The 24,392-nt window shown below is 45.0% G+C and overlaps 1 protein-coding gene across 12 annotated transcripts in view; it reads right to left on the bottom strand.

The window, feature by feature from the left end:
* Positions 1-24,392, bottom strand: part of RHBDL3 (rhomboid like 3) — a 142,286-nt gene that overhangs the window by 60,457 nt on the left and 57,437 nt on the right. For all 12 annotated transcript variants that reach the window (XM_082212657.1, XM_082212656.1, XM_082212661.1 and 9 more), the window contains one exon: positions 3,659-3,817. Coding sequence is in view for 9 of the 12 variants with exons in the window: in XM_082212661.1 (XP_082068787.1) it covers positions 3,659-3,817 (159 nt within the window). In the remaining 3 variants the exon portion in view is untranslated. The remainder of the gene's footprint in view (positions 1-3,658; positions 3,818-24,392) is intronic.

Below are 24,392 nucleotides of genomic sequence, written 5' to 3'. Positions count from 1 at the left end.
CGGAAATCTTGCTCGTCTAGCCACTACATTATACTGATTCTCAATTGATGTCATTCTCCTGTAATTAGCTTTTCCTCAAAGTAGGTAACAGGCAGCAGCTAACAGCGAGAGAGGGATGTTTGCCAGTTGCCTGAGTATGTGACCGCAAGGAAACTATGGCAGATAAAAGATTTAGAGCAGCAGCAGCTGGTGTGCCCTCCATAGGTTGTTGGGCTCCATCAGCCGCAGCCAGTATGGCTAGTGGCCAAGGGTGATAGAAGTTGTAGCCCAGCAACATCTAGGAGGCACCTCTCCTAATTTATGCTTGCGATCACTTGCTTTAAGGCCAGCAGCTAAACCAAGATGGAAGGGATGCCACTCATACCAATGAACAACTGAATTCAGCTGTTAACATACCTGCTGCAGAGAGGAGAATATGGGTGTGTGTGGAAATAAGAGACTGCTACAGAGAAAGGGTGGGTGTTTCTTGGGGTGCTGTGAGTTTCGGAATGATGGGGATCATATTGTAAGGCTACCAGATTTTTTTCAAAAAATCCAGGGACGCTTTTTTTTTAAAAGAAAAAAAAAGGTTGTAATATCTTCTCTTCTGTGGTCTCCTCTGTTGCGCGGCCTTCCTCTGGGCCCCGGCCTGCTCTCTTGGGAGTGCTAGCCACTGTGGAGTAGTCTCGGGCTGGGCCTGGGCTCAGCCACGTGTCCGTGCCCTCCTGGTGCTCTCCTACCCCTCCTTCTCAGTGGCGGTGGCTGCGAAGCAGCAAGGTCAGGGCTCCCCTTTCCCCCCCTCCTTCCTCTTTCTCTCTCTTCCTTCTCCTTCTCCTCTCCTCCTTCTCCCTGCATTGGCTCCAGGGTTTTCCTGGCCCTGGAGCGCCGCTGGGCAGTCGGCTGAGTGCTCTCACTCCTGGCTAGATTTGGGTTGTGGGGTGTGTGTGTCAGCGGTTCCCCCAGTTGACGTGCCAGGCGTCTGTTATGTACTGAGTTGAATAGGATCCAAACTGCAGCAGTCTGATTGGTCCTAGAACAATAGGATCCAAATTGCAGCAGTCTGATTGGTCCTAGAACAATAGGATTCAGAATGCAGTAGTCTGATTGGTCCAAGAACAATGCAGCAGTATGATTGGTTGGCAGGAACCACCCAATCATGCTCCAGATGTAAGTGAATCCACAACCTGATTGGCTTACAGTAGAATTCCAGAATTAACCAATCATGTGCAGCCCATTGTGAAAATAATGTATATAAAGCAGATACTTTGAGGGGACATTCATTCATTCCTCCTCACCACTATGAGCTGAATAAAGAGCATGAAATCACTTTGCGACTCTGAGTATATTTCAGCGTCCCTGGTTCCCCTTCGGCAGGGGCGGTGGCAGTGGCAGTCTCAGCAGCCCGGAGCCAGTTGGCTCTGGCTAGCTTCAGGAGCTGCTTGCTGTCGTGGCACCCGCCATTTTGCCTCACGTAAAGTCCCCATATGATGTGTCTTGTGCCGTTGAACCAATCATGCAACATTCATTCCCTACTAATAAATCTACAACACTTAAAATATAAATCTGGGGACATTAAATGAAATCTGGGGACATTCCGGGGACGGATTTTGTCCGGGGACAAATTTGTAAATCCGGGGACTGTCTCTGGGAAATGGGGATGTCTGTTAACTATACCATATTGTAAAAACAGCCGTTTCTTACCGTTCCAGCAGCAGAGCATAAACCTATCTATACCACTCCAAGTGTGATCTTGTTTGCAAGCAAATAAAACAATCAAAATCCAGTAAAAGAGACAGACATTCAAATGAAATACTGCTAGCCTTTGCAACAGGAGGAATTCAGCCCTGTCAAGCTTGATTTCAGCATCGAAATTTTTAAAAAGAGGTTTCAAAAATTAAACCAACCATATCTTATTATGCAAGTCATAAAATGCAATTGCCAAATGGATTGCTTTGGGAGTTAGGCAGATTCCCAAGTGAAACTAGAGGTATGGTTTTGCGACTGACCTACAGGCACACATTTTAGGTTAATCTGCAGGTTCATCGAATCGTAGGGTCATCTAGTCCAATCCAAGGTTAGTCTGTCTGTCCTTTTGATAAACCTCTATACACAGTGGATTATTCTGAAGCAACTGGGCTGCTTTAGGCCTTCAGCACTTTCACAGTCAGAACTCCACTTTCATTTCACCTTACAACATGGGGTCTATATCTATTTTTCTTTACCACATATGTCCATCTTCCTCCTCTTCCTCCTCCACCTCTGTCTTTCTCCTTCTAAAACTATGTACAACAACAGCAACCACCACCATGCAAGTAATGGTGGGATCCTTGGCTCTTCCGCAGGTCCCAGTTCAGGTTTTAAGATCATGGATCTAGGCCAGAAGGCACGCATGTTTATAAGGACACACTTTTGTAAATGACTGGGAGGTTCCAGATAAGGTGCTCTGGGTTTCTAAAAGACTGAGATCTAAACATAATAATCACCAAGCAAGTATAAAATAATGTAAGAATGAGTTTGCAAGTATATTTACTCAGCAATTCATCTCTATCAATTAGGCACACAAGTATGCCTCAGAATGCAGAAAATCATCCTTGAGCACTGGATTTTCTCAAGGGTTTGCTTTGCTAAGACTCCCCTGAAGAAAAACTGTTATCTTGCACAAGAAGTAGGTTGCAAAAAGACCAAGAATTTTTGTTTTATTTCACCTGACCTTTGTGGGAAAGACATTTGCTCTGAAAAGACTCTCCTCCCTGGAAGAGAGGGGAGTAGTTGTGGGCGGGAGCCCGAGCACCGCCCCTAGCAGGGGGCATTAGCCCCCTGCCTCCTCCTCTCACCTGGCTGGCGCCCACGCCCCCTCGGCAGGCATCCAACCAGGTGCCTTCAAGGGGGCGTGTTCAGCAGCCTTTTGCGGCAGCGCCAGCCTCTCCTCGGCCTCATTCTTCTCCGTCCTGCTTGGCGGGAGGCCATGGCACGACTCCCGGTGACATCAGGGGAGAGCCTATAGTTGGATTAGCATCAACAGGCTCCACCTACTGGTGAATAAACCCCCTTGTTTTAGACATCCAATGCCTAAGCCAATACCTTTTCACTGCTGTAATCAATAAAGTTGTGGCCTTTTCTTGCCCATTAACCTTATATCACGTGTCCTTGTGTATTTATTTCACATCGCGGGGGTCGGGTCCTCGAACCACAAACACAGAAGCTCTTGGCAGGACATTTTGAACCAGAAGCCATCAGGTCAGTTATCAAGAAGGATCTCCAAGTTTCCCAATCAACAATATCCTCACTAACAAGGTCCAAACCCAGCCCTGAGCCAATATGAAGTGGTGGCAGTGGGGGGAAGCATTTAAAAACATAAGAACAGTCCAGACCAAAGTCCTTCCTCTTTTCTCACAGTGGCCAACCAGATAGCCTTTGGGAAGACCACGAGCAGGACTTCAGCACAATAGCCTGCTGTTGTTTCTATACTGGCAGATATTCAGAGACATGCTCCTTCTGATTCTGGAGGCAGCATACGGCCATTATAACTAGAATTCATTTGAAGATGGAAAGCCTTTCAGGCGAACTCTTTGACACCACCCTTCCAGGTGAGAGATGCCCAGTGCTGTGGTGAGAAGGGAGCCGAAAATCAGGATAGGACCCCTGGAGCCAAGCCTGCAATCAGCACAGAATCACTTACCAAGTTGACGAAATCTTGGTAGCAGATCTTCCCATCAGAATTGTTGTCTGCCAAGGCCAAAAGAACTTCTAGTTTGTGTGGATCTAGCTCAGAGCCATGCCTTTGGAGGAGGTTTCGAAATTTCTCAGTGCTGATGTAGCCAGTGTTTTCAGGGTCAAACTGAAAGAGAGAACCAAAGAGAATGGGGTTCGGTATATTAGCGCTCAACACATTCCCCATCTCTGGCATATAGCTTTGATTCTGGTCATATTGCAGTGATAGGGAAATCCACAGCTATTAATGACACAGCAGGGACCAAGAGCTGGATCTAGTTTCAGATGTCTTGACAGATCCCAATAATTCAGGTAAACGTGAATTCCTCTCCTACCGACCCAGACCCTGAGATCATCTTCTGAGGCCCTCCTTCATGTGCCTCCTCCTCAAGAGGTCAGGAGGGTGGCAACATGAGAACAGGCCTTCTCTGCAGTGGCTCCCCGTCTGTGGAATGCTCTCCCCAGGGAAGTTCGCCTGGCACCTTCATTATACGTTCCTTTTTAACCAGGCCTTTGGCTGACCTAATAAACATCCTATAACCTTTAAAATGTGGCTCTTTGGTGGTGGTGGGGAGTGTTATTGGATTATTGTTTTCATTTTGATTTTATATATTGTGATTTTTTTGTGAGACCTCTGGGTATAGGACAGTATATAAATTCAATAAATGAAGAAATGAAATGTCTCTTGCTGTGTAAGTCAGCAGAACTTCCTTTTGAGTTTTATCAACCTTGCATAACCTACCTACCTTTTCCCTATCTTGCATTCAAATTTGGATAAAATGGTATTTCTTTACAGCTTATGGCTTTCTCGCTCATTTAATTAAAAATAGATGAATTTTAATGCACTTGGGGGGAAATCTTCACACACACACACACACACACATTAAATGCTTTTCTTGGGCAAGATGTTGAAAACCAAACTGAGCCTCAGTTAGAGAAGGATGTCAAATGATGGCAGAATGTTTGGGTGTGGGCTGCAATCATCGCACCAAACCCCCAGGACTGGCAGAAGAGCCTTAGGGTGTGACATAAATGCTGCAGGGTCACTGAAAAGGGACCCCCTGTAGCCTTTGGTGCCCCAGGACAACTATGGAATGCTCCACTGTTTGTTTGGGCTGCGTCATTCCCCCCCCCCTGTGCCATTCCATTCCCCCCTTCCCTCTCACAAACCATGGTGGCACCTCCTGCCTCCCTCCTGCAGGCTTCTCCCCACCCTGCCTAGAGGAGGAAGGGGGTTAGGCAGAGCTGGCTGAGTGCCACTTTAAGCAGCCCCTCTCCGGAGCCAGCCCTTTTGCACTGGTCCATCTTCCCTCCGCCACCGCTGCCTTGGGGCTCCTGTGGGCCAGAGAGTGGAGTGGACGAGCTCGCTCTGCCTACCCACGAGAAGCAGCAGCGGTTGTGGCAGCCCCTGGGGAGGTAAGCACAGCGGCTGGGGCTGGGGAGGAGGACTACTTGCCCCACTCGCCTCTTCTTCCAGTTCCCTCCCCATGCCACTTCTCCAGCCCGCAACAAGGTTGAGGGATAGTGGACCGGCCCACGGCTAAATAATATTTGCCGACCCCTGTCCTAGCCCAACCAGAAGCACTGTAGCACATGAGCTCCCTTTAAGCCATTTTAATTCTACAGGAGTCAGCAGGAACACCACCATGAGCTCCATTAGCTCTCCTCTCTCCTTCCAGGAATGCCTTTGCCTCCAGCAGAAGAGAAAGATGTCGTGGCGGAAAAAGCGCCCCATTCTGCTGACTGTAGTTGATGTAGCTGCAGAGCAAGTTTGATCTCCATCAAATATATCAGAATGTATTGTACTGCTTGGCGTCACTCGAGGGTTCCTGTTCTTCAGTGGCTTTTCCAGACAGCAAGGAACTTTGAGACAGATGTCAGTCGTTAAAAGAGAGCGAGAGAGAGCGAGAGAGAGGAACAGGCAGCACAAGAGAGAGATCTTTTATGTATAGCTAAATCAGGCTGTTAAGGAGCAGGTTTGCAATGGCTCAGCAACAGAGCTGCTGCCTGTGACCTTAAAAAAAACTATTTTCTGCTCCAATTGCTATCATTCTCTCAATCCCATCCTGCAATGTTGTCTAGGTCTTGCTGCAGTTGATGTTTATATGTTTTTCCTTCAGGTTTTTGGCACGCAAACCGTGACCGGCTTTGACACGGCCTCCTAGATTCCGATACTACTTCCAGGTAGCATTTTACTCCTTCCTTTTGGATCACGTTCGGCTTTTCTGCACATATGGAAGCTCTCTCACAGGAAAAGTGCAGTTAGGGATGCCAGCTATTCTCCATCTAAACTCACAGTCGCACTCAAGCAGAGATCTCTCCCATCAATTGATGCCAAATTATTTCAGCTACAGATACAGAGACTAAGGCCCCAGCTGCAATATACATCTAAAGCAGTTACCATACGAAACATATCCAACAGCCATGGCTTCTCTCAAAGGTTGCTGGGAACTGTGGTTTGTCAAAGGTGCTGTTTCCCCCTCACAGAGCTATAATTCCCAGAATTCCCTGGGGGAAGAGGGACTGACCACTAAACCACTCTGAGAATTGTAACTCTGAGAGGGGAATGGGGATGTAATGTAGTTTGTTAATGAAATGCACTGCTCTTTTGTAAGTGATAAATATTTAAATAAAGTGTGTTTTAAAAGGGGGAGAATTCTAACATTTACTGGGTGCTGGGCACTATAAATAAAGTCCTTGCTAATGGTTTTATTCCTGCAAGAGGAGGTGAAATGAACAGAGATATAAAATTTGCCGGGATTCAAACTATCATTTTGTGCTCGCAATTAAAAGTGAGAGCCAGAACTGGCATCGGACCCAAGACATTTTCTTTTGTAAACCCGAATCCCAACAGCAACGAAGTGCAATTTACAGTAAATCCAATGCAGTGTAGTCTTGGCTGGATCTCAGCTGTGGGGAGATTTGCCTTTGATCTTCCAAACTTGGCCTGCTGGCCTCCGCTTGCCAATAATGATGATATCAAGCTTGTCGGTTGGATTGAAAGGCAGAAGAAAAGAGGTAGGGATTTATGAGCGAATTTTCAGCCCAGGAGGGCATTTTTCCATGGAAACATGTTGTACATGGAAAAAGGCAGCTTGATAAGAGCGACAAGAATCTCTCTTCTTTAAAAACAACTAGTAAAAAAAACCTATCTCGTGGTTTTCTGGCAGTGAACAAAAGCTGCACCTTTGGCTGCGATTGATTGGACGCAGCAGAAGAAAAAGCTGGTTTGATGAGCAGCGTGGATGGCAAAAGTAGCAGCTTGCCAGGAGCTTAAATCTGGCACAGGTTTTCCCCTCAAGCGGAGAACTTGAAAAGAAGTCTGCAGGACAACAATAACCAAAGTTGGCATAAGACTGATCACTTGGCAGAGAAAACATGTACTTCGGCAGTTTCAATCAGAGCACCTCCAGATCACAATCAGAGGAGGTCTCCTCTGCCTGGAAAAGGGCCCCCAAATAACAAGCTGGTGGAGAAGAACCACAGAATCAGAACTAAGCAGCCACAGAGACCAACATCTTCTTCCCAGCCATGGGCCAGACAGGCGTTTCCATGAAACCCACACGAAGGCTGCAGGCTTCCTTTGTTATTCTCCACTTCCCACTCCAATGAACACCTACTCAGAGGCACGCTGCTGTCACAGCTAACAGCAGTCTATCCTTCATCAAATTGTCTCAGCCTGCTTCAAAGCCATTAAACGTCACCATTAAACACAACCAGTTTGAAGTTCATATTGTGATATCAATTTCATAATTATTGACCTGGTAATATACAGTGGTACCTTGGGTTAAGTACTTAATTCGTTCCGGAGGTCCGTTCTTAACCTGAAACTGTTCTTAACCTGAAGCACCACTTTAGCTAATGGGGCCTCCTGCTCCTGCCGCGCCGCCGGAGCACAATTTCTGTTCTCATCCTGAAGCAAAGTTCTTAACCTGAAGCACTATTTCTGGGTTAGCGGAGTCTGTAACCTGAAGCGTATGTAACCTGAGGTACCACTGTATCCATGAATCAAGATGTGTGTTAGGGCTAGGCAATATACTGTTCAAAACCAGATTGAAGTCCATATCGTGATATCAGTTTCATAATTTTTGACCTGACAATATATTGTGAATCATGGTGTGTGTGTGCGTGTTATGAAAAAATCATGATGCAGAAAAAACCGTGAAGCCACCCAATGCCTCTACATAATTCCAGCCTTAGTTCACACATCGTGATATATCAGTATGTTGCGATATTTAGCTGGTGATGTACTACAATGTTGAAAACCAGATATCACCCAGCCCTAGTCACATCTTGAGGCAGAATGTTCTATAAGTCCATTATGCTGTGTGTGTAGCTTCAAGTTCTGTTATGATGAGAAAAGCAAAGGGGGAATAACCCTCTCTATTTGGTGCCTAATTTTATAAATGCCCCATTATGTTCTCTTTTCAAAATCAGATTTCAATTTTAAAAACAAACGAACATTTTAGCCTTTCCTCTCAGGGCTGGTGCTCCATCCTTTTCCATCATTTTGACTGCCCTTTTCTGCGCTTTCTTGAGCTCTGTGATGCCCTTCACGAGATGGAACGGACAGGAGCACAGGCAGTATTTCAAATGTGACTCCGTTGCAGATTTAAGAGGAATTAATTCACTTGTTTACTTCTTTCTCAGCATTTGTATGCCACCTTTCAGGGCCTATGCCCTCCCAAGACATCTTACATACAAAATTAAAAACGTGTAGAATAGATAAAAATCAATCAATTAAAAAAAAAAACACTATATAAGTAACAGCCTGGAAGATGCTCAATAGTTCAGCAGCACAGCAAGTCTAGTAAGACAATGGAAGGCACTGGGATACTGTATTTTAATTTCAATCCCTTTGCTAATAATCCTAGACAAACAAACATTGTTGTTTTCACTGCTGCTGCACACTGAGTTGACGATTTCCTTGACTTGACCACCATGACCCCAAGATATCTTTGCTGATTAATCACTGTCAGTTTAAACTCATCAGGATATATATTTTTTGCCCCAAATTACATCATTTTATGCCTATTTACTCCGAACCTGGATAGCACCCAGGTATTCTAGCTTCTCTCATCTCTTTCCCCTGCATAACCACTAATAATGGGCTCCTCAAAGCCAAAGAGAAGGTGAAGTCTGCACTGTGCCCTTTTAGAGAGCATAAAACCTTGCACTTTATATTTAAAGGGCACAGTTAAAAATGATTCTCAGAGCGTAGCCAGTTCTGCTAAAAAGAAAAAGAAAAAGCAGTGAACACCCACAAATATAGCAGTGCATTTGGAACCATATATGTCAAGAAATAGGAAAGAATTATTACAAGACTGAATTATCACTTCAGCTAAAGCAATCTACTTGATAAAGGCTACTAGATGTTCCCCGATGACATATTGTTTACTTGACAGTCTCTACCCCCTCTTTCCTATTTCTATCTTGCTTTTGGCAGGTATACGAGCTAACATTCTGTACAGAATATGAATTGTGGCAACTGCCCATGTTATAGTCAGGATACCAGGCAGGCCTGTTGAATAGCAGAAGATCAACTAGTGCAGTGGCATCAAGATCGCCCTATATTCCCTCCCCCCACTGTGTATTTGTACTCATGGCTTGGAGCTGGTTCACATACAGGATATTCTTCACTCCATGGGACGCTGGTGGCGCTGTGGTCTAAACCACTGAGCCTCTTGGGCTTGCCAATCAGGTTGGCAATTCAAATCCCCACGATGGAGTGAGCTCCCATTGATCTGTCCCAGCTCCTGCCAAACTAGCAGTTCGAAAGCATGCCAGTGCAAGTAGATAAATAGGTACCACTGAGGCGGGAAGGTAAATGGTGTTTCTGTGCACTGCTCTGGTTCGCCAGAAGCGGCTTAGTCATGCTGGCCACATGACCCGGAAAGCTGTCTGTGGACAAACGCCGGCTCCCTTGGCCTGAAAGCGAGATGAGCGTTGCAACCCCATAGTCGCCTTTGACTGGACTTAACCGTCCAGGGGTCCTTTACCTTTTACCTATTCATCACTCCATAGCTGCAATGTCAAATACACACATGTTCCACCACAGATAGACCTTCAATAGTCCTCCCTTTGCCTCAGGCACAACGCTCCACATATCAGAGGCATCAGGCAACACATTCAACTCTCTGGTGCAGGGAAATCAAATTATGTACCATTCAAGGGTCGGCAATAAAACTGGAGATGCCAGATTTGTGGGGCTCGAGGTAGAGGCAGCAGTGAAAGAGGCTAGTAACTCAAATGTCCTAGGCAGGATTCACCTACTGAGTCCCAGCAGTGGAAGCCCTGGGCAAGGACTTCCACTCGCATAGTAGGACTTTTCCCTCTCTCCTCCCCATATGCACGTCATGGGTGGTGGTGCAGGAGAAACCCACCTGGCAAACTGGAATGCTAGCACTGACGGAAGAGCACAATGGGGAATTCCTCCAAGGTTTTCCAAAGGGTGACTTGAGTTTGCTTTGAGAGTAACCATTTCAAAACGCAAGCGCTGTTAAACAAGTACAATACGTCCGCTGACTAAGCTGCTATTTGCCAGGCTCATGAAAACCGCACACAAATTGTTAATTACAGGTTTCCAAAATTGGCAAAACCAGCTACCACCCCCTTCAGCTCTGGCTGGGTTTCTGGGAAGGATCTGTGGTGCTACAGCTGCACATGCATCAAGGCAACTGTTCCATGAAAAGTATGGACAAGCATGCAGAGTTTTTGGGGCTTAGGTGGGCTCACCCAGCACATCCACATGCAACCCAACTGAGGGAACGTATTAAAAAGGGACGATGTCAGCTGCACCATCTACATAATCTAAGCGACAACATCACAGTACAGATTCACCTGGCCTCAAAAATAACATACCAGGCAGTGGCTGATTTATTGTGGCAGGAGGTCCCTTAATACAATCTGCGAGCTCCACACCTTGATCTAGCCTAAAGTAAGTCAAATCACAGCCCACAGCATTCCTAAAACAGGGGCCATCCCAAAAGGTAAAGGGATCAGAAGCCCACCTGCCCTCGCTGTAATTGGAGAACCATCAGCTAACTATATAAGCATTCTAGTTTGCCTAATTGTCAGGGATGGTGCCACTGTGAGTCCAGTTACACCCAGAAGCCAATACAGTGGGTCGTAACAGGTAAGGGGATAGGAAACCCACTCCTCAAAACCCAGGTGAGACTTTCCATACAGAAGCAGCATAAGGCAGCTCCACTTATCCCGTGCTACATTGCGGGATAATGTACATACATATGACAAAGGAGAAGTATTTTGCCTTGTAAACACTACCCAAGTGCTGAAAGTACAAATTCTCCTTTGAGTTTTTAGGCGGTTTCTTTAAATAGGCAGACTACCTAGATCAGGCATGGCCAAACTTGGCCCTCCAGATGTTTTGGGACTACAATTCCCATCATCCCTGACCACTGGTCCTGTTAGCTAGGGATGGTGGGGGTTGTAGTCCAAAAACAGCTGGAGGGTCAAGTCTGGCCATGCCTGACCTAGATCATGTCCTCGGTTTCATTTCTTATCTTCGTAGGCTGTTCCCCATATTCTTTCTCACTGCTAACATATGCAAGGCATTTCTTGACATCTCCACGTCAAGAAAAAGAAACTGCTACAAAGCCCCTTTTGAGAATGGTTGCCAGGTATACATTTCAGAAAAGTGCACTGGTTCTTCGGAAAGTATCTATTTTTCTCTTTTAGCAACTGTACAACTCAACACATTTCACGTATCCTCCCCCACCCCAACCACCTTTACTAAGGGGCAGGGCGGATGGGGCGGGGGCAGGAGGGAAGAGGGGAAGAAAGGAAAGGAGCAAAACTGACCTTGAAGAGAAGCTTTGAGTATTTATCCATTATTGAGTCATGAATGGGAAGACAGGCAACACCTCCAGTTTCATTAAGAGGTCGCGTCAGGACTAACTTCAGATCTGGATCCCTTGAGTTCTTAGCCTCAGACGAATGCTATCACCAAGCCAAACTAATGGTTCCCTATTTTAACTTCAGTCGCACTACTCCTGCCTCTAACTTCACACTTCACTGCGCAAAATGCAACCAAACTGCTCGAGGGTGTGGTGTGGACGGCTGGAAGCCCTCTCCAACAATAGGGCACTAACGGTAATTTCATGCAAGATTTCCTCTGCATTTCAATGACAAGTGCCCTTAATTCCCTTGATCCCCCCACCAGGCTCTTAAGCAGAAATGTAAATATGCTAACGGGCATAATCACAGCCCAATTTGAGAATAGATTCTCCCACTTCCCAAGCGCCCTACACGGTTTTAAAATTATTCTATGGGAATAAAAGGATACCCCAGTGACGTAGTAGAGAAAAACATGACCTAGGAAATTGGCTTTAAAAGGAGAGGAAAGTTGTGGTGGTGTTTTGTTTTGTTGGTTAACGAATCCTGAACCTCAGATTATTTTGCTGCTTTAATTAAAGGCACATTTGCCACGGATGAGTTCACAAACAGGGTGGGTCAAAGATGCACTGCTGCTAAACAATGGCCTGATATCTGGGGAAATCGCTACCACACAACACGGTTCAACCCATTTCTCCTTTCCTGTTTTAAGCAGAATCTCATTTGAATGGGGAGGACAAACAATTCCTGGACCAATCTGAGCCATAAAAACAACAATGAAGAGATCTCCGCCTAGCTGAAAACAAGGAAGAGGAGCAGATCCTTTCCATGATTCAGCTACCACAAACCTTCCTTGGAAGAGGAAATGGTATAAAATTTCACTCATTTGAAAGACTTCTACAGTTTTATGAAAAAAATTCAAAGAGGTGTAGAAAGCATCAGTATTAACCATGAACAATGATAGCAATAGCATCCACGATATCATCTTGATAGCTCAGTTGATAAGAGCATGAGACTCTTAATTTCAGGGAAGGGAGTTTGAGTCCCACACTGGGCAAAAGGATTCCTGCATTGCATGGGGTGGTACTAGATTATCCGTGTGGTCCCTTCCCAATCTACAGTTCTATGATTCTATAACTGTCTCGTTGACTATTCTCTATAACGTTGCCCTGTTCACAGCTGTGAATAATATTCTTTGGTTATGAATGGTCTGTGTCACCATGAAGAAAAAGAGGTTGGAATAGGTCAATATATATATGGGCTTGTCCCTGGATCAAGTGACTTTCCCCTCTTTAAGTTCTCAAGCTCTCGACCTGGATCAAGGTTCTCATCTGAACTAGCCAGGTGTTTTAACTGAGAATCAATCACAGTCAGTCCATCATTTGAAAAACAAGACATTAGAGCCATCTTACCCAAAAATGACTCCGCTTTGGTGACTGTAGCTGTTTAAGGAGCCATTTGGCACCTAGCTTATATATCTGAGTTCTAACACTGATTTCTAGCCCCTCATTCTCTCTCTCTTTCTCTCTCTCTCTCTCTCTCTCTCTCTCTCGCACACAGTAGCATTCAGTAAAGCTCTCTCTCTGCAGTCAGCCCATAGTGATTAAGTACCATCCAGGTTGTACATTTCACATGCTTTAGATTGCTTTGACCCAAGATGAACCCAAGGGCTGGAAGCATCGCCCTGCCCGCAAGAAGTCAGATAACATTCAAGTGCTGAGGTAATGCCCCTAGTAAATCACAAGCGCAGAATCTGCTGGACAGCTCCGGAGCTGCAGAGCTCTCAAAGGACTTCTGGCCTGATCTATGAGAAATCTCTCTCCGCAGTGCCTCTTAAGTACAGAGAAGAATGAGCAAAAGGATATACGGTATTGATCAGGTAGCTGTGAAGCAGGTGGGAGATTCTGTTTTCACTTTGCCCTTTCCTTGAATATGACTGGTTTGGGAAGGATTATAGTCCCATCTGTGCAAGGTAGAGGCAAAGGTTGGAAAGATAAAACTGCTGCAGCAGCTGGTACCCTCTGATCCCAAAAAGCTGCCTCCATGCAGGCCAGACTATTTGTTCACCCAGTGTGGTCTACTCTGATCGGTGCTGGTGGTGGCTCACCAGAGTCTATGGCAGAGGTTTTTCCACATTGCTTGCTAGCCAGAGATCCAAAGAATTGAAGCCAAGGCATTCTGATTGCACAAAGGAACATAGGAAGCTGCCTTATATTGAGTCAGACCAGGGGTAGGCAACCTAAGGCCCATGGGCCGGATCCAGCCCAATCACCTTCTCAATCCGGCCCATGGACGGTCCGGGAATCTGTGTGTTTTTACATGAGTAGAATGTGTCCTTTTATTTAAAATGCATCTCTGGGTTATTTGTGGGGCACAGGAATTTGTTCATATTTTTTTTTCCAAAATATAGTCCGGCCCTGGGTGGCATGCATATCTTTGGTATGGCAAGGTAAAAGAGCATAAGGCATTTAAAAACCATATTGTCAGAAAAGCACTGTTTAATGTCTGGATAAGGTATAAAGACTTTTTGGAGAATAAAACTCCAAGGTGGCTATCACCTATGGAGGCGAAAGCCTTGAAAAAACTTAACATGGAAGACAAATGGCCAAAATACTGGGAAATTCTAGAACAGGAGGGTGACAAACTGAAATTGCAGAGTTATGACAAGCTTAAGAAGAACGTGCGGGACTGGCTACATTATTTTCAAATAAGAGAGGTCTATAACTTGGATAAAAAAATCGGTTTCCAGGTGGAAAAATCAAAGTTGGAAACAGAACTGTTAGAACCCAATGTAAAGGTACTTTCGAGAATGTATAATCTGCTGTTGAAATGGAATACTGAGGAAGAAACAGTAAAATCGGCAATGATAAAATGGGCACAAGGCATAGGTCATAACATTATGTTTGCTGACTGAGAGAAGTTGTGGACCACCGGGATTAAATGTACGGCATGTAATGCCTTAAGAGAGAATATAATGAAAATGATGTATAGGTGGTACATGACCCCAGTCAAGCTTGCAAAAATATATCATTTGCCCGATAACAAATGTTGGAAATGCAAAGAGATTGAAGGTACATTCTTTCACCTTTGGTGGACGTGCCCAAGGATCAAGGCCTTCTGGGAAATGATATATAATGAACTGAAAAAGGTATTTAAATATACTTTCCCGAAGAAACCAGAGGCCTTCCTCCTGGGCATAGTGGACCAATCAGTGTTAAAGAAGGATAGAACTTTTTTTATGTATGCTACAGCAGCAGCAAGAATTCTCATCGCAAAGCATTGGAAGACACAAGATCTACCCACCTTGGAAGATTGGCAGATGCAACTAATGGAATACATGGAAATGGCGGAAATGACTGGCAGAATCCGAGACCAGGGAGAGGAGACAGTGGAGGAAGATTGGAAGAAATTTAAAATTTATTTGCAGAAATATTGTAAAATTTATGAATGTTAAGGACATTGAAACGAATCGCAGGGGCTTGCTTTAGCAACAAAGTAAATAAGCTAATTGAAGATGAGAAATTAAGAAAGAGGGAATTTTTGTTTTTTGTTATTATATGTGTTTTTATCACTTTTTTCTTTTTCTTTTGATGTGTTTAATGTTTGTATTTTTGTATTGTATTGTTTTTTGTGATTTTGTATTTTCTTTGTCTTTTATTGTGAAAACTTAATAAAATATTTATTTAAAAAAACAACAACAAAATATAGTCCGGCCCACCACATGGTCTGAGGGACGGTGGACCGGCCCACGGCTGAAAAAGGCTGCTGACCCCTGAGTCAGACCATTGGGCCATCTAGCTCAATATTTTCTGCTGGAAGGAGCTCTCCAGGATTTCAGGAAGGAACATTTGCTAGCTGTGCCAGAAGCTGTTGAGGAATGGACCTGGAACTTTCAGCATGCAAACCTGATACCCTACCACTGATGTACAGTCCTTCTGGTGGGCTCAACTACTGAGATATGGTTCCTCCCCTAATTACCGTATTTCTCTCTCTATAGGGTGCACCAGACGATAGGACGCACCTAGTTTGGGGGGGAGGAAACAAGAAAAAAATAATTCTGAATCCCAAAAGCCAGATCAGCAAGAGGGACCGGGCTTCTGGGATAGCCCCTTGCTGTTCTGGCTTCTGGGATAGCCGCTGGGATAGCTGGTCTACCTTTGCGCAAAGCTTCTGGGATAGCCTCTTGCTGTTCTGGCTTCTGGGATAGCCGCTGGGATAGCTGGTCTACCTTTGCGCAAAGCCTCCGCAGGGCACGGGGAGCCTTCATCCCCGTGCCCTGCGGGGGCTTCTGGGACAGCCCGAGAAGCCTCCGGAGGGCAGCGGGGTGCCTTGCGCAGCTAACCCCAAAGCCTTTGGAGCGCAGCGCGAGGTTCCGCTGCGCTCCAAAGGCTTCAGGCGGCTATCGACCCCTCTCGCTCTCCAGGCACCGACCCCTCTTGCTCTCCAGGCTTCAGCAAAAGCAACGCGAAGCCTCCGGAGCGCGGAGGGAGAGCTCCCTCTGTGTTTCGGAGGCTTTGCATTGCTATCGCTGAAGCCAAGGAGCCTGCAGTCGCTCCATAGGACGCCCACACATTTCCCCTTAATTCTTGGAGGGGGGAAATTGCGTCCTATAGAGCGAAAAATACAGTAGTTTTTGATGGATGACTAAGAATCATGGAATCATGATTGGGAGGGACCACAAGGGTCATGTAGTCCAACCCCCCTGCAATGCAGGAATCTTTTGCCCAACATAAGGCTTGAACCCACAAACTTGAGATTTAAGAGTCTCATGCTCTACTGACTGAGCTATTATGCCTTCTGTCTGGTTTTCCTAGATCTTGGGCGAGGAAGAGAGGAACAGTGGCTCTTCAAACCTATTGGACTCTCAACTCCCATCAGTTCTAGGTGACACAGCCAGCGATCAGGGATGATGGAAGCTGGAGCCCAACAACATTTGGAGGGCCACAGACTCCCCCCCCCCTGTTGTCTTAGGCAATCCACCCAAACTATAAGGTCCATCCTTTTTTCTTTTTTTAAAAAATGCTGCTGAGATATCTAGGGTCATCATGTTCCTCCAGCTGACATAGATCAAACACCAATGGAACTATTCCATTCTCAGGTCAGAAGCTACACTGGAAGGAATGGCAAAAAAAATCAAATCTACATCATCCAGGATTACAGGTTTAATGACCTTCCCTACAAAAGGATCAAATGTGAGAGGCTGACCCTGCTCAGAATATGATGTTTCCCCTCCCAGGAGGAATCTAGAAACCACTTCCTTCCCAGACCACTCCCTGCACAGGGCCCAAGAACCTCTGTAAGATAGGAAGCGGCAATAAGACGCAGAGCAAAAGTTTGAATCACAATTATACTAAAAGGGGGAAAAGAGGCAAGGGATAGAACATGACAAGACGCAGAAAAGTATGATTTAAAAGCAGATAACAAAACCATGCAGTGCTAAAACCAATTTAATACAGGGGCAGCCAGTAAAATCCACTGAGCTAAACAAGAACAGAACTGGCACGTGATTTATAAAGGCCTAGGAAAATAAATAGGTATTGGCCAGGTGCCCAAATTACATTAAGGCTGGACACCAGGTGGGTCTCTCCAGAGAGCCTGTTCCACAACTGGAAGAGATGCCACCGAGGACGTATAAGGACCCAAGCGTGGAGAAGAAGGCTGCTGTGATGCCTATTTGGATTAGAACAGATGCCACACTGTGTGTGTGCATATGCACACATGCATGTGTGCATTAAAATTAAAGCAAATTCTACGCAGGGATCACTGGCAATAAATTTCCTCTTCAAAGAGTGGGTGGTTAATAGAGCTGAAGGGCAGCAAGGAGACGTCTTCGGTTTGGCTGTTTGTTTTAAGACTAAAGGACATATTCGCAGGCCTAGCCCTCCTTAGCTCCGCTCCTTCCTCATCGATTATTTATGTGAGTCCATTAAAACTAATGGAAATAGGAATAGGATAAGACGTGGAACGGATTTCAGCTCCCGAGGTAGAAACGGAGGCTTCGCTTTCACTGAGGCTCAGTACGCAACAGGGTACATGCTCAGCGCTTGACTCTCTAACCTTTGACCTCTGTGTCTCGCAGCACGAAAAGGATGCCAGCAGAGCTACAGCCGGAAACTACTAATTATCTGCTCCGAGAAGATTTCAGCATGATAAAAAATGGGATCTAGGTAGGAAATTTTACAGTGTTCAAAGCGCATCGTATGCACCAGGCTTCCCTGACCTAGTGCCCTCCAAGTGCAAAATATCACAACTCCCATCAGCTCCAGCGCCATCCAACTTGGCCTATGATCAGGGATTACGGGGGCGGAAATCCAGCAACATTTGAAAGGGACCAGGATGAGGAAGACTGCCATACCTTTCCCCAATAAACCTTACAACAGCACTGGAAGATAGGCCAGTGTTATGCAATCAGGAATTGTGGCTGGGGGGTGGGACACATTCAGTGATGGCTAAGAGCCACCTAGTAAGCTTACAGGTGAGGTGACATTTGAATGTGGTCCTTTCCAAATCACACTTTTTACCAGAAAAGTGGGGTAGGAGCTGCCCTTCATGTTGTGTTGTTGGATGAGTGTTTTAGGGATTTTGCCTTATGAATTATTTCAAATTTTCTGTTTTTTTAAGATGATTTTATTTTATCTGCTTTGAAACTTCTTCTGTATAACGAGACTAGCAAAGGGAGAAGAAGAGGAGAGAGAAAATGTGAGGGAAAAAGGGAACTTTTGTACTGAAATGGATTCATTTTAGAACACTGAAGAGAGCCTTCTCCCAGAATACTTGTGCTAGCTGATTGCAATATGGAACAAAGTATGCCTCCCTTTCCACCTGCCCACCATAACAGATCCTATGGAAATGTTAATAATGACTCTGCAGAAGCAGAGTTAAAGCAAACTGAACCTAGATATTCAAGCTCAGGTGAATGGTAACCATTGGCATGCCTTGGCTGTTGAGCTTCCATGCAGCTGGCACTCTGAGCTGTCCAAGGAGATTAGTCCTCTCTGAATGCAGACCTAGACTAGACAGACCAATGGCCTGACTCGGTATTAAAGCAGCTTTAAATGGGCTTCCAATTCTGCTGATCCCTGTCTATCACCTTGGCAGATCTCCCAGCCTACGACTCCCAGGAGGAAAAATACCTGACATTTCCAGGAATGCTGCCCTTTCTCTTTAATGCTATAGCTGTTGAACCCAGAGAATGGGCAGTGGTTTCTCCCTTAGGAAAGAGCAAAATTAAGAGTAAGTTGTTTCTCAGTTCAGGCTATTTCCTCTTCAGCAATGTAAACACTGCTGAGCAGAACCAAAGCAATTTGGAATAGGGAACACATTTCCTGGGGGCAGGTGGGATGTTCAGCTACTTCGAAGTCTTTAGGTGACTTTCAGCCAGCTTTGCGATGGGCTCAGCCTGAGGCTGTGGATGTGAGCAATATGTGGGGGCTCCAACTGCTTCAGATTTCCTGCTCTAGTAGTCACAAAGGGGTGCAGCCGGACTGCCCTGGCTGGCCAGTTTGGAAGGTAAGGGAAGTCCCCAGTGGATGGAGCTGGGAGAGCAACAGTGGCATGTCATTCCCCGAAATGTGAGACAGGGCAAAGCTGGCAGGTGGAGGCAATGTGGCGAAGGAGGGTGGGCTGACTGCTTGCATCCTTAGAGGGAAGTGAACCTAGCAGAGGGCAATATCAGCTTAGTGGAGAAACTACTGAAGAAGAGAGGTAATCCTGGCAAGGCTCAAGAGGAAATGAGAAAAGGGATTGGTGTTACCTCCCGCCTCCCAGCAGGCATTGGCCCTTTGCCATCACACACTTTTTAACAGCCTTCCCACTGGGGATACGGATGGATTCTGATGAAAACAGAAAAGGATGCAGAAATGACTGTGTTTGTGTGTACATCTGCAATTGTCAGAAAGGGAAATCAGCCAAGTGAATGCAATTGTTCACATCATGGCTGTGCTTTTTTTATGCCTGCGAACAATACCTAATTTTGTTATTGTTCTAAATTGATATTTACTGTACACTGAAATGAATGCCAGGTATGTACGTTATATGAAAAATTACATAAACTTTCCAAATTATGTAACTTATGTTAAATAGTGGGCAGTAAAGCCAATTATGTATGGCAGAAACCGAACTGCAGAGGAATGGGAACATTGGTAATTGTGACAAAAACAGGGTGGGATGGAAATCACTGCCTTGTTGTACCCCTGCTCCCCACCAAGAGAAAAATTCTCTCTCTCCCCTTTAGATCTGGGAGTGTGGAGTCTTTGCACAGATCTTCTCTAGGAATGCTTATTCTGCTAGTTTTTTGGGGGAAGCAGAAAAACCATTTTGCTTTCTATTACAGTTTTTAAAAATATCACGTGAAACATTCTGGCTGCCTCAAAGGCCATTTAAATGGGAAACCCCTCCTGTCAACCCTGAAGATTGCCCCATATAAAAGGCTGCATCAACATATTCCCCTTATGGTCTAAAAGAGCAGCTGCAGAAAATTAATTCACCATTCCCCCAACCCGCAACAATAAGCTTTTGTTTTTTAAATCCAAATCTGAAGAGGCAGAAAATTTTATTTATTTATTTTAAATCCTGCCTGCACTACTCACTTTCCCCTGCTTTTGTTACCTCTTCATATTGATATGGAAAACAACCCTAGTGGAGGTTTTATGGGGGCCAACTAGCTTTTCTGAGTCCCGTCTTTAAATGAGGGTTTGTGTGTGCCTGGAATGGACGGCTTCTCATCTTTGGGGTTCGTGTTCTTCTTCATCTTCCCTCCCTCCCTCCCTCCCTCCCAATGTCACTGGAGTGTTCATTCTGTGCACAGATTGGAGTGGACAGTTTCTCTGTCCAAGGAAGAGGTCCTTTGATCAAATACACAACATGTAAATCACACTGACAGCTGCATATGCTTACACCCAGCCACTTCTTAAGACTTCACAATAAAGGATGATGTACGGAACAAACCACTCTCACTTGGCTAAGTCAGAGTGAAAATATACATACATATTTTAGGAGCTGTAAGGCTGGTCTGAAAAGGCTCTCAGATATCACCCCCCTTTTCTGTCCCAAGGAGACTTCTGCAACACTAGTTCAGCAAGTTTTTCAACATTATTAAATGGAGTAAATTAGTAACTGCAAAAGTTATGCATCGGATTGTGAACACAGCGTCAACCAAGACATTTCTCCCCCGGTCGCTATAGCCATTTCACCATTGTTTTTGCAAAATGTTTTAATAAAAGTTGGTGGCCAACATTTATACACGCAAAGGGGAGCATTAAACTAAACAACTGCACTTGTCCAAAGGTTGTTACTAGTGCAATGGGACTTCCTCTCCTTCTCCCCACAAGCCTGGGCTATCCCCAGATATTTTCTGGAGTGTTGGGGAAATCTCTGGAACAGATTTAGGGTTTGCATGGAGTGGGGAAGAGAAATCCTTGCACTGATGGAACATTCACCTTAGTGCTTTGCTAAACGATAATTTATTTGCTTTTGTTTTTAATGGGCAGCCTCTCTGAAGCATAAGAGGAGGTGCAAGAAAGATGGGTGCACAGCAGAATTTGGGCGCTGAAGCCCTTTGCTCCTGTGCTGTAAAAAACATACAAACAAACAGAACTTGGAGAAACCAGAAATGATCTGCCTTCAGTCTCTACAGGCTTTTCACCTGCTGGTTGCAATGGCTCAGGCTTGCTATGGCAGACCAGGCAAAACCCCCCCCCCAAGCCAAATGGTTGGCAACTTCATGCTGGGGGAGAGGTGACGATGCTACTTTTTGGATGGGGCTGAGGGATAATGGCTTGCTTGTAGCATGTCGCCTTCCATTTAAAGAGCATCACTTCATGTTTACTTAGAAGGAAGTCCCACTTGGGTCTTTCTCAATGAGGTTTCCTCCCTAGGAACTGTATTTAGGATAGCAGGCTAAAAAAAATAATAATCTTCCTTTACATTAGTTCAGTAATCCCTACAACAGGAACACTGTAGTAAGCTCAGTATTAAGAAGAGTTTGGATTTGATATCCCACTTTATCACTACCTGAAGGAGTCTCCAAGCGGCTAACATTCTCCTTTCCCTTCCTCCCCCACAACAAACACGCTGTGAGGTGAGTGGGGCTGAGAGACTTCAGAGAAGTGTGACTGGCCCAAGGTCACCCAGCAGCTGCATGTGGAGGAGCAGGGAAGCGAACCCGGTTCACCAGATTACGAGTGTACCGCTCTTAACCACTACACCACACTGGCTCTTATTAATCATCTTTACTTTGTAAAGAGGAGGGGGTTATGGGAACTACAGTTCTGTGAGGACTAAACTATATAATTCCCAGAATTCTTTGGGGGAAGCCACAGCTGTCAAAAGTGGTGGATGAAACCTAAATTACAAGTGAATGACCTGCTATTGATCACTGATAAGGAGGGGGGGGAATCCACCCATCTTCGCTCCTAGGTTTCTGGGAGGCAGCACTAACACTTAGATGATTTGAGAGAGGCTATTCTGGAAAACACTATGGGCATAAAAGAATGGCTGTTTTCTGAGAGGTCCTTCTGGAAATGTTCACTCATTTGTCCTATAGTGATCCCATAGCTTCTCTACCTGAAATTTGGCATGGTCAGAAATCAGCACTGGGTAGAGGCTGTCATCACGTTCCCCATACGGTTTTTGCCAAGGGTTGGGTTTCAAAATCCATGGAAGCAGCTTGAACCTCAAGAGTCTCTGAAAGCAGCCTGAATCTCAGGCTTTACACATCTCCTCCACTGAGCCTAGGGCTTCGTCCACACTGGAGTTTAATGTGGGTTTGAAGCTGTTTGCACCTCTTACTTTTTTATTTTTTAAATGCAGCATCCACACAATTACAGCATGTGCAGATAAACCAATAAGGGAGGGGGGTAATCTAATATAAAATCGCATTGTGCTAGACTGTGGATACACTGCAGTGCATTGTGTGGATGGAGTTTTGTGGTGTTTTAAGTATGCAGCGACGTTTCATTGGATTCCACCTATCACAATATCCTCTTCTTCCATTTTGTTTGCATCCGCCCAAAGGACTGAACGCAACCTACCTTTCTCCACCCCACCTCCGGTTGTCACCGAAGGCAAATTTGCAGTATTTTTAAAACAGTTACCTTGTACAGAATTTCTCTTCCACAAAACAGCTGTGTTAAAAATAAAACTTGCCTCTGCAGGTAACAGGAGGTGAGGAAAGGAAGTGGCAACTTTTCATGACAGTGAACTCAAATCCTTGCCTGGCTCAGAGCACAATTTTTTTTCCTGCTCCTTTTTGAAAATCTTGGGGGTTTTTTTGGGGTTTTTTTAAGGTTCATGTGTACAGGTAGATGAATTACTGTGTGCAAGCCTGCAATGGATCTCAGTTTTACTGGCCTGAAGTGACACACATATTAGAGGGAGAGAGAGAGAGATGGATGGATAGATGATAGATAGCTCTTTTGTGAAAATCTGGTAGATTGAAACACTTATATTTAAAAATTAAAATTATTTGGAGGGGTTAAAAGTGTGCTGCAAAGGTATACAATACTTGCCCCAAGGCCCACAACAGAACTTGGGTTTGTGGAATTTATGGGGAGTGGGGAAATACTAATTGAGGGGAGGGAACAACAACACACAGTGTACGTACATCCCATCAAGCTCCATCCACTAGTGTGAACACAGGAAGCATCGGGATGGATTTCAGAGGCATAAAACTGAAAGCATTCATGTGTGAATGAAGGTGCAGAAACAGACACATGGAAGCAGTGATCCTGAACACATTAACACCCTACCAAGCGGGGGCAAGTGTATGTGGCTGACTTAATTCCTAAGTCTTCTAAGAAGGTGTGGATATTGGTTAGGAGAGATTTCATTGCTCAAAAATTCCAGGCACAGGTCTGTGTTTTAAAGCTCCCTTGTCCAAGCACTTTTCTTTTCTTTTCTTTCTTTTTTGCCCTAGAACTTTCCCCACAAAAACCCGCTCTCTACCGCTAAATCAGAGCAAATAGCAATCTATGGAATAGCTGAACTGTCATTTGTTCCAATTCAGCATTAAAGAGCTCAGAGTTAAGGCTCAGAGATCAGGAGGGGCCCAAGGTCACAGTGTGATGTTTTTGAACCCAGGTCTCCCTTGCCAAAGCTGAACACCCTGGCCCGCCATGTTACTCGCTCACATACACAACTTATTTTCTCAGTCTTGAGTACTAGCCATGAAGTTTCCAATAAAATGCAGAGATACGCCAATACTTCACTGGGATAACAGGGACATCAAAAAGCAGGAGCGAAGCAAACATCACCATGAAATTTGCTGCCATATACCAAAGGGATTTCACAATGGACAATATAATAGAGGGCCCCCCCCCCTGCTCCTATTCAGCAGCAGGGTTCTCTTCAGTCTATCTTGTAAACCATTTACTGTTTGAAAACTACCTTTAAAATTCACAGATGATTAAATAAAATTGTGACATAAAAGTAGACCATTTCCTTTCCTGTTGTAATGGAACACATAGATTTTCGCTGAGTAGTCATCGCTTTTGGTGACAAATCTCACATTTCTACCGGTTGTCAGGCTGATGATACCTTCAGTTAATCTTTTTATTTTCTTTTTTAAATATCAGCTTCACGTTTCAGTAGGAAATTAAGACTACCATACCTTTGCCTCTAAAGGTGATAATTTCTCACTCACTCACTCACTCTGTCTGTCTCTCTCCCTCTCTCTCTCTCTCTCTCTCACACACACACACCCTTTGCATTTATATAGCAAACTGCAAGTTCCTAGCAAAAAGGGTGTAGAAGAAATCAAGTTCTATACTGTCGTACCGGGACAAACAGATGAAAATCTTTTAAGTTGTTTAACGCATGATGCTAAATTTAGCCCCATATTCCAGGCATAA

This window comes from Podarcis vaucheri (genome assembly GCF_965113315.1).
Source record: "Podarcis vaucheri genome assembly, chromosome: 2".
Lineage (NCBI taxonomy): Eukaryota > Metazoa > Chordata > Lepidosauria > Squamata > Lacertidae > Podarcis > Podarcis vaucheri.
The sequence above is the reverse complement of the archived record's forward strand: the minus strand, read 5'-3'. Positions and strand labels throughout refer to the sequence as shown.